Genomic DNA, 11,381 nt, shown 5'->3' with positions numbered 1-11,381 from the left:
TGTGTTTTTTTTTTTTTTTTTTTTTTTGTTTTTTTTTTTTTTGGTTTTTTTTTTTTTTTTTTTTTGGTATCAGGGATATAACTTGGGACCTTGTGCTTGCAAGGCAGGCAGCAGAACCACTGAGCTAAATCCTCAGCCTATGTTTTATGTTACTTTTTATATATGAAGTATGTGTTAAGGATTTAAGTTTTTTTTGTTTTTGTTTTTGTTTTTTTGTACGTTGTTCTAGCACTTTTTATTTTGTTGTGGGAACTTCCTACATTGCCCCGACTGGCCTCCAATTTATGATCTTCTTTACTCAGCTTTTCCTGAGTAGCTAGGATCACAGGTGTGCACTACTATGAATACTCTCTGATTTTTGGATTTTTTGCAAAATCAATTGAGTGTATTTGTGGAGGTTTACTTCTGAGTTATATATTTTATTGAGCTATGTATTTATCTTTTCACTAATATCATGTGGTGTTGACATTTCAGGCATTTCAAAAAAAATATACACACACACATTTTTCATATATTCATTCATATATCTCATATATATACATAGGTATGTACTCTTTTAAATTTAAAAAATTCATTTCAGTCATTAAACTTTATTATTTATTTATTTATTTTTGGTACTGGCTGTTGAACTCTGGACGTTGCACTTGCAAGACAGGCGGCAGCACCACTGAGCTAGATCTCCGGACTCATTAAACTTTATTTTTGAAGTACATTCTGACTTTTTTACTCTGCACTCAGTTTTCTTGAAACTATTTGTGGGAAGTATGCAGTATCTTTCACTAGATAAAACTACACATTCAACTCTACCAGATGTTTAGACGTCCTTCTAACCCCAAACCACTTTACAGCTTTCTGTGCATAAGGTTTTTACAAATCATACCCATATTGTAAACTTAGCCCCCACACCTATATAAATAAATCTAGCTTGTCTCTGAATTTTTGGGAAAATTTTTTAATCATTGATCTAAACACTGAGTTACCCTAAGGCTCTAGCTTTATGAGGAAAGATCCTGTTAGATATCTATTGGAGGGCTTGCTCTAAGCTTTTATTTCCTCTTCTGTGTCTTTTGTAGCTGTTGGAGTAAACAAGTTCAATTGTACCTGAGTTAACTGAAAGCTGACCTCTGCCTATCCCACCAGGTTTTAGATTTCATGTTAAAGGAGACCAGGATCATCCCCACATTTTTCCACGTCTGTTGTGTTCTGAGTGTGTGTGTGTGTGTGTGTGTGTGTGTGTGTGTGTGTGTGATTCTGGGGATCCAACCCAGGGCCTTATGCAGTGCTTGGCAAGTGTTCTGCCACTGAGCTACACTCCCATCCCCAGCCCTGAGCGATGAAACACTTGATGCTTTTGCTCATGCTGCTGTTCTGAAACATTCCCTCTCCCACTGTCTTCCACAGGAGTCCTCATAAGCTTGCAGTCTGACCATCTAGACTTTGTCCAGGGCTTCTACACTGTTTTGTCCTACTCTGTGTATACTTATTACATAGCCCCTGTAACATATGTTGCCTCTGCCCTGAAAGACTAAAAAGTATTATAAAATGTGATTTTTTTAAACTCAGGTTTGCATTTCTAGTCCCTGTTACAGTTCCGGGAACTTTAATCAATCACTATCTGTGTTTTAGCTGATAGCTAAGAGAGCGAGGTAGTTGTTCTGACTTGGAAGCAGAACTACCCCTGGTGGAAAGTGAGTGGCGTAGTTTTGAACGACTGGGAGGTATGACTGTCATTTGCAAGTGGAGTCTAGACGTGATGGAGATCTTACACTGTTACATCATTCCTGCTTAGCTAAGAACTGCTGTCAAATACCCAGTGACACCTCTTTGAAAACCATGCACTTAAAGACAGCTTATTCTGCTTTCATATTCAATGTATAGGTGAATAAATGAATAATTTCTCAATGATAAATATTTTTCTAATACTTCTGTTTGTCTGCCAAAGCATAATGCACAATTAGGATATCATATTAGTTAACCATAGCTGTGTAATGAAGTACCCAGAACCTCAGTAGCTTAAAACAACATTTATCTGACAGTTTCTCTGGTTTGGGGATTTGCCAGCTACCTGCCCCACTGGCTCTGAATCAGCATTTTCTGTGTCACAAATTGTGAGCAAATTGCCAAGAAGGGCTGCACCTATCCCAAGGTGGAGTAGAGAGCTGATTCCTCCTACACACATTGAGTTTCAGCTCCTTACCATGTGGGCCTCTCTACATAGCTGTCCCAGTGAGGCTGCCAGACTGTCTCAGAGAAAGTGTTCCCAAGAAAAAATCATGTTGGCTGGGGATTTAGCTCAGTGGTACCTCCACCTGCCTCACAAGCTCAGGGACCCAAGTACGATCTTAGTACAAAAAAACAGAATCATTTTCCCTTATAACATAATCTGAGAGGTGGTGTCTCATCACTTTGTCCTATTCTGTTAATTGGAAGTGAGTTGGGACAGCCTATACAGGGGAGGGAGGACACTGGAAGCAGAGAGCACAACTCAGAGATGGCTGTACTGGCCACAAACAGATGAGAACCCTTTGTTCCAGAAGGCCGCACGTGACTTGCTTTTGATTCAGCAGGGATTGTGCTTTTCAGATATCATTTGAAGATGTTGCTGTGGACTTCACATGGGAGGAGTGGCAGCTGCTAAACCCTACTCAGAAGAGCTTGTACAGAGACGTGATGTTGGAGAATTATAGCAGCCTCGTCTTCTTGGGTGAGACATTGTGCCAGTCATCATGTGTCTATTACCTGGGACTCTAAGGAGCTTACTGATTTGGATATAAGTTTTAGGTGTCAAAGAGACCCAGATTTCTATGCCAATTTGGAAGATATAGTCATTTGATTTATTTTACAGTCTTTAAAATAAAAATTTCCTCACACTTTAGTCTCTCAGTTCAAGTAACTGGGTCCAAGTCCTCTGTTTTCCAATTAACAGATTATCAGATCACCAAGTCTATTGCAGTTTTCAAGCTAGACCAGGAAGAGTCCTGGATAATAGGTGAAGAAATTTTAAGTCAGAATTTTCCATATGAAAAATAATTGGTTGTGTCAGACACAGTAGAACTTAAATCTCAGGTTTTGGGTGATAAGTACTTTGCAATGTCATTCATAAATGATACTCAAAGTTCCTAAATCTTTACAGTTGATTCAAGATTAGTACATGAGTTGTAATTTTTAATTATGTACTGTATGACCTAGGTTCCACATCTCTACATGTTTATAATGAAATGTATCTTTTTTCTTTTTTGCAATACTGAGGATTGAATTCATACCTTTACGCTGAGCTGCATTCCCAGCCCTTTTTATTTATTTTTATTTTGATATAGGGTCTCACTAAATTACTGAGTTGCCTACGTTGGGATTCAGTTTATAATCTTCCTGCCTCAGTCTCCCAGAGTACTGGGATTATAGGCATGAGCCACTGTGTCTGGCTAAAATGTACCCTTCTTACCTTTCAAGTCTTACACATATCTATGGCAGTCATTTAGAACCTTGCCTTCTTAAGATAAAGTAGTTCTTTCTAATTAATTAGTCTTTTTTTTGTCTCATTCCCAGTCCCCAATGTAATCTTTCGAGGCAGGCTATCATCTTCCTCCTTAATAATTTCTGATATTTTTCTCATTTTAGATGACACTAGTGAGTTTTAGTTCAATCCAAAAGCATTTAAGTTACTACTTTTCTTCCTCTTATTTGATGGATTTGCTTTAAACCCATAGAGAGAATACAAGGAGGCTCCAAGGATATAGAATAAAAATCTAATAAACACAGTGAGGAGGCTCTGCCTCTTACCTTCCTCTGTTTTGTCTCTTTTCTAAATAATATATTCAATAATTCAATATTTGAACATGAATAATTTGGTTTAAAGTACAAATTAGTGATGAAGATTATTGATACAGAAGGAACTGATTTAGAAGTTTAATAAGTGAAAAGCATTTGTGTACTGAGGAGTGCAACAGTGAAAAAGAAGCTTGTTCCCTACATTCATGAGTTTTATACTGTCATGGGAGAGGTAAGAACTGAGTACTTAGTAGATAAGTACTATGAAGGAAGTAAATGGGGTACTTGTTAGTATAATATCTAGTGATAATTAGATGTAGCCTGGCATAGGGGCACATGCCTGTAATCCCAGCCCTTGGGAGGCTGAGGCAAGAAGATTGCCCCAAGTTCTAGGCCAGCCTAGGCTACACAGTGAGGTCAAGGCCAGCCTGAATTACATAGCACGGCCTTGTCTCCAAAAAAAAAAAGATATTGAGATTTGAAGGGCCAGACATACTGAAAACTGGGGAGAGCACGTCAAACAGAAGGACCGTGAATGCAGATGTCCTGTGGCAAAAAATGACTTTGTGATCAAATTAGGAAGAGTATGATTATGAGATTGTCTTAGGAGATAAAATTGAAACCAGGTTGTATGAGATCTTTCATGCCATGATGAAATTTTGAATTTATCAGAATTTTCAAGTAGAGTCATGAGAAGGTATGATTCTATTTTGTAAAGATTAGTGGATGCTGTGTAGAGACTAATATTGAAAGCTGGACTAGAAATAGAAATATAATTGTGGGAAAATAGGATAAAATAAGGGTTAGGAGCGAATGTGTGGCAGAAACAGTGTTAAATATATGTGCTGTCCTATATGTAACACTTACAATAGTCCTCCTATTTTCCAAAGTGATAGGAGGTGCACAGCTATAATCCCAGCACTCAGGAGGCTGAGACAGGAGGCTAGCCATTACTTTGAGGCCAGCTTGGGCTACATAGTGAGTTTAAGGGTCAGCCTGAACTATATAGTGAGACCCTGTCTCATCACCCCTGCAAAAAGTACCAAGATTTTTTTCCAAGATTTTCTGACACAATTGAATATCTAAATCTTTAAATCTATAGATGAGCTGCTTTATTATCTGGAATTAGTTAATTCACTGATTTAAACATATATATATGGGTTTATTTTAGGGTTTTTTTGGGGGAAGGGGACATTACTGAGAATTGAACCCAAGGTCTTCTTACTGAGCCACATCCCTAACTCTTTAATTTTTTTTTTATTTATTGGTACTGGACACTGAACTCTGTACCTTGCACTTGCAAAGCGGGTGGCAGAACCACTGAGCTAAATCCCCAGTCCTTTAATTTTTTATTTTGAGACAGAGTCTTGCTAAGCTACCCAGGCTAGGCTTAAACTTGTGATCATCCTACCTTAGCCTACCACACCACTAGGATTACAGGTGTGTGCGACCACACCTGGGTATATTTTAAATTTTTAGTTCTTGATATTAATTTAAAACTGTTGTTTTTCTGTCCTCTCACACTTTTAAACAACTTGCTGTAAATTCTGTAAGTGGATTTCACATTTCATGTCTATATTTTTTCCTTTTCATTGCCTTCTTTCCATTGGCTTTCATTTTTGCTTTTGATCTCCTTTTTCCTATTGTCTTTCATTTCCATGAATTGTATCATCTTTACTTACTTATGTACAAAACACTAAGCCTTCTTTCATTGTGTTCCACATCAGCAGCTCAAGTTGCTTCATTTTTTTTTTAAGAGTAGGAAAATTTATTGAGAAAGAAAGCTTGTGTCTAAGAGAGGCAGAAGGAGGACTGCCCATACCACTTTTTAAAAGTGTTTTATACAGCAAAGCCATGTGGTAAGGCAGGTTCAAGTTGCTTCTTAATTTGAAAAAAAATTTTTTTTGTAGCGGGAATTGAACTCATGATCTTCCACTTGCCAGGCAGGTGTGACCCCACTGAGTTACATCCTTGGCCCTTGAAATTCTTTTGTTTAAGGATTAGATAGATTCCCTTCCCCACTCAAAAAAAAGTTATCTCCTAGAAGCAAGGTGTGCTTGCACATGCACAGAATCCAGTCACTCTAGAAGGCTGAGGCAGGAGGATTATGAGTTCATAACTAGCCTGGACAACTTTTAGTGAGTTAGCTAGATTCTTTCTCAAAATAAGAAAAGGTAAGGATGTAGCTCAGTGCAAAGGCCCTTGGCTCAATACCCAGTAGACAACCATCCCACAAGTTATCCTTCAGAAAAGATAAAGTTGCTTTAGATTTGAGACTTTGCCAAATCTTTCATCTTGTGGAGTACCTCCTGGGAATATTATCTCACAATTACTAAACAAATAATGTCATCAAAAAGTAAAAACAAACCTTTTAAAAGTTTACTATAAAATTATATAATAAATGATCATCTTCTGGAAGTCATAAACAAATGTACTTAGCTGGTATATAAGATCTATTTGATGTGATTCAAAGAATTCCGTGGTTTGAAATAGTATCTATTGATAACAGTATATTTAGATTTAAGGTATATAGTTTAAACTGTAGATCCAACTAAAAAGGAATGATGTCCCTAGATAAAGTATTAAAGTTGAGCCCTGTTTAACTCTTAAATAATTCCACAAAATACCTATAGTGATACTGAAGTTAACGGTGTCAGTGATTCAGTTACAGTGTTGAATGAGAATGTTTTTTATATATAACAGTAGTCAAGATACTGATTTATTTTAATCTTTCAAGTGTAAGGTGATATATTTACTCTGCATCATATCTAGTCATTTTTGTCCCTTTCAACAAGGTGTACTACTGTTACTCTTCTGTGTACTTGTTAACCTCATGTTTCAATGATAGTTAAGCTCAGATGGTTGGGTCCTTTCTACCTGTGAGGCTCTCTGATGGTTATGTACTTAACTGTGAGGCTCTGATGGTTGAGTACCTACTTGACAAGGACTGATGGCTGGGTACTTAGCTGTGAGTCTCTGATGGTTGGTACTTACTGTTATTAATCTTCTGAAACTAATAAAGTTGTCAAAATACAGAAGAAAATCACAGATGAATACATGTATTCATAATTAATTTCTGTTAACATCATGAATGCCCCATAAGTAGATATTATTGAAGGGTCTCCCCACCCCAACTTGCTAGGTTGCATTTCAGAAATTTAATTCGTACTCATAATTATTGAGTATATTATATTGTGGTCCATTTTTTTCCTCTTTAGAAGTCTGGCTAGATAATAATTCCAAAATATGGCATCAGGATAATCAAGACAAAAGTATGGAGAGAGGCCATGGATATGATATTTTGGGGAAAATATTTAATTCAAGCATTAATTTTGTTTATTTAGGAATGAGACTTCATGAATATGCCTCAGGTGAAAAAAGTTTGAGACACCCTTTCAATTTTCTTATTCTAAAAAATAACTGTGGCAGAAAAAAATTTGATGAGCTCAGTAAAAAATTATTTTTTTACATAAAACCTGACAATATGTTTGGTGAAATAAAATGCTATGATTGGAATAAATTTAGAAAAACCAGCGTCAAAGAATCATGGCTCATTTCAAATCATATTACACATACAGGAATCTATTTATGCATGGAGTGTGGCAAAGTTTATACTAAAAAGTCACAGCTTACTCTGCACCAGAGAACTCACACAGGAGAGAAGCCCTACCAGTGCAGTGAATGTGGGAGAGCCTTCTCACAGAAGTCCTTGCTGACTCTTCACCACAGGACTCACTCAGGAGAAAAACCCTATGGGTGTGGAGAATGTCCTAAGGCTTTCAGCCGGAAATCGTTACTCATTCTGCATCAGAGAATTCATACTGGAGAGCGGCCCTATGTATGCAGCGAATGTGGGAAAGCCTTCAGCAGGAATTCACAGCTTAAAAGACATCAGGTCATTCACACGGTAGAGAAACCCTATGGCTGCAGTGACTGTGGAAAAGCTTTCTCCCAGAAGTTGAAACTCATCACACATCAAAGAAAGCATACAGGAGAGAAACCCTATAAATGTGAATGTGGAAAGGCTTTCTTTTGGAAGTCACAGCTGATTACTCATCACAGGTCTCATACAGGGAAGAAACCCTATGCATGCAGTGAGTGTAAAAAAGCCTTCAGCAGGAATTCACTCCTCACTCGGCATCACAGGATTCACACAGGAGAAAAACCGTATGAGTGCAGCGAATGTGGTGAAGCCTTCATCAGAAAGCCACAGCTTGTCAAGCATCAGATAACCCACACTGGGGAGAAGAATCACCAATGCAGCAACTGTGAAGAAGCCTTCTTCAAGAAGTCAGAGCTAATAAGACATCAAAAACTTCACTTAGGAGAAAAACCCTATGGGTGTGTTGAATGTGGGAAAACCTTCTTTGGGAAGTCACAGCTCCTCACACATCAGAGAACTCATACTGGGGAGAAGCCTTATAAATGCAGTGAATGTGGGAAAGCCTTCACCCAGAAGTCAAGCCTGATCTCACACCAGAGAACACACACAGGAGAAAAGCCCTATGAATGCAATGAGTGCAGGAAAACCTTCAGTGAGAAGTCGAGTCTCATTCATCACCAGAGGACTCATACTGGGGAGAAGCCCTTTGAATGTAGTGAATGCAGGAAAGCTTTTGCCTGGAAGCCACAGCTCCTCAGGCATCAGAGAATTCATACAGGAGAGAAGCCCTACAAATGCAGTGAGTGTGGGAAATCCTTTGTTCAGAAGGTGCAACTTATGAAGCATCAGAGAAATCACACTGGAGAGAAAACTTTTGGGTGCAGTGATTGTGCCAAAGCTTTTTATGAGAAGGCACAGCTTATCATTCATCAGAGAATTCATACAGGAGAGAGGCCTTACAAGTGCAGTGAATGTGGGAAATCTTTCACTAGAAAGTCACACCTTATGAGGCATCAAAAAATTCATACAGAAGATAAATACTATGGATGTAGTCAGTGTGGCATCACCTTCCACAAGAAGTCACAGTTCATGCTACATCAGAGGAGTCATATGATATAGAAGCCACATGAGTGCAGTCACTATGGAAAGCTGCTGTCTGATGTCACAAACACTTCTGAGGGCATATATAAGAGACACCCGTGAGGAGACAGTGGCTACTGGAAAATCATTAATGCAGAGTCAAGTGTCACTCAATAATTCAGAAAGTAGAATGATGTAAAAGTAGTGTGGAAAGCCCATCCAGAAAATACAGCTCATTACTAGTTGGATGACTCCTCTCAGTGAAATACTGTTACCAGTATTACAGTGCTGGTACTAAAGTAGTACAGAGGCTTTGAGTCTGAAGTCCACGATTCATCATTTAGAAGACCTGAACATGAGGAAAAGCTGTTGTACCAAGTGAATCAAGGGTATCAGGTAATGGGAACTCTCTGAACTCTAGAGAATGCTTACAGAAACACTGAATATTACATCACAGAGACTTCATACTGATACTGAGAGGTATCCTGATCATTTGAGAAGAAGGATAAGCATGATTCTGTTGAAACAATACTGTGAGGAAGTTGTGTTTACTGTATATGAATTATTAGAAAAAGTCATTGATTTTAAGTCACAGGTGTATTTACTTAAGGGTGAGGACTTTTGTTTTCTGCTGTAATGGAATAACATGGATCAGATTGACGCTCCTATCATTTAGAAACTATATGTGAAGTAATTCTTTTTTATTTATATGCTTTTAATTGACACATCCTAATTATAAATATCTGTGGGGAAAGTATGGCATTTTGATATGTGCGTACAAATGCTGATGCTAGATCAGGGTAAGTGATGCTGCAATCACCTCAGACATTTACTGTTTCCTTGCATTATTGATGATCAAACCCATTCCATTAGTTACTCAGAAATGTTCAGGTAATTGATGCTAAACACAATAGCCCTCCTGTGCTTTGGAACATTAGAACTTATTCCTCCTATCTAGCTGTACACCTGACCTGATAACCGTCTCTGCATCTATCTTGATCCACACTGTTCCATGGCTTTGGGGACCACCATTCTATATTCCTTTGAGATCATGTTTAAATTCCATGTGCTGTTCCATGGCTTAGGGGACCACCATTCTATATTCCTTTGAGATCATGTTTAAATTCCATGTGCAGTGCTTGTCTTTCCATGCCTGTCCCCTCACTTCCTATAAGAATTCCCCAGTTCCACACACGCTGATACAAATGCTGTGTGTGTGTGTGTGTGAGTGTGTGTGTGTGTGTGTGTGTGTGTATTACTGAAAACCAGGGCTTTTTTGTACCAAGGATCAAACTCGGGTCCTTGTGCTTGCAAGGCAGGCAACAGATCCACTGAGTTAAATGTCTGGTCCCCAGGGCTTTTCTACAAAGATAAATCCTTAGCCCTTTTTAATTTTTACTTTGACATAGGGACTCTCCAAGTTACTGAATTGCCTAGCCTGAGCTTGAACTTGTGATCTTCCTGCCTCAGACTTCCAGAGTGCTAAGATTACAGGATTTTACCACCATTATGTTCTTTTCTTATGACTGAATGATATCCCAGTGTGTACAGTTTTCTTTGTCCATTCATGCATCAGTGGCTACTGATGATAGTTACTAATACTATGATACTAATGATAGCTTTTGGACACATAAGCACAGGTTTCAGGTTTCTGGTCCCTGGCATAATGTAGATAAATTGAATGAGCCGTATAATCACCTGTCTACTGCTTGGTGGTGGTTTTCAAGTTGCTGTTCAGAGAAGGGATTGCTGAACTGAAGAAACAGGAGGGGCATTTGGGGAAGCCACAGGAACTAGAATTTACAGGGAAAGGTGCTATAGAGAAGGAGGCTTTGGAAGGGTGGAGCAGAAATCTACACAGAGTCTCTGAATACTTAGGCTTAGTCAGTATTCACACATCTGTGAAAGGAAACTTCCTGAAACTAGGAAAGACAGTACTGGAAAACAGTAGACTGAAAACTCCTGGGACTCAGGAAGGGCTGGGAATATTAAGGTTCCCACGTACTAGAGTGAAAACAGCACATGGGCAGCAGCAACACTCTCCAAAGGGTCTCCTTATAGTAGTGTATATAACTAGCCATAGATGAAAACCTATTCTATCCCACTGTGGTGGCACACTCCTGCCTCTGTAATCCCAGCTACTCAGGAGGCAGAGGCAGGAAGTTCAGCATGGACTCAGGCTGAGTCCAGGATGGGCAATTTAACATGACCCTGTCTCAAATTTTTTTAAATGTCTACATATATAGCTTAATGCTTCTTGGGCTCATTTCTCAGTACCACAGAATAAACACAAGAACATAATTGAATTACCTTTCCCATTACAAACTGAAAAAGCAAAGCTGGTTTTCCTGAAATTAAACCAGACTGGCTTTACTTATCCCATGAAGCAGTGAAGTTAAGTTGGTTTCCTATGGGGCCCAGTACCATATCTTACCATCTGATAAGTATCTCATTCCTACTGCGTGGGCTCCTACCTGTACTCCAGCACTCAGGCTGAGGCAGGAGAATCACAAATTCAAGCTTATCTGGCTAATTTACTAGCTTAGCAAGACCCTGTCTCAAAACAGAAAAGGTTGGAGATGTAGCTCAGTGCAAAGACCCTGGGTGCCATCTCCAATGCTACACACACACACACACACACACACACACA

The 11,381-nt window shown here is 38.7% G+C and overlaps 1 protein-coding gene across 4 annotated transcripts in view; it reads left to right on the top strand.

The window, feature by feature from the left end:
* The window catches only part of Znf605 (zinc finger protein 605), a 17,100-nt gene extending 7,102 nt beyond the window's left edge, over nucleotides 1–9,998 (top strand). For 3 of the 4 annotated variants that reach the window (XM_033762497.1, XM_010604224.3, XM_033762496.1), the window contains 2 exons: nucleotides 2,584–2,704; nucleotides 7,113–9,998. In XM_033762497.1, coding sequence (XP_033618388.1) covers nucleotides 2,671–2,704; nucleotides 7,113–8,770 — 1,692 coding nt within the window. In that variant the 5' untranslated portion in view covers nucleotides 2,584–2,670 and the 3' untranslated portion in view covers nucleotides 8,771–9,998. The remainder of the gene's footprint in view (nucleotides 1–2,583; nucleotides 2,705–7,112) is intronic. The other variant, XM_033762498.1, reaches the window with a different exon arrangement.
* The last annotated feature ends 1,383 nt before the right edge of the window (nucleotides 9,999–11,381 follow it).

Source organism: Fukomys damarensis, unplaced genomic scaffold (genome assembly GCF_012274545.1).
Source record: "Fukomys damarensis isolate Sample0158 unplaced genomic scaffold, DMR_v1.0_HiC HiC_scaffold_12, whole genome shotgun sequence".
Taxonomy (NCBI): domain Eukaryota; kingdom Metazoa; phylum Chordata; class Mammalia; order Rodentia; family Bathyergidae; genus Fukomys; species Fukomys damarensis.
Note: the sequence above shows the minus strand (reverse complement) of the source record. Positions and strands in the feature narration are given on the sequence as shown.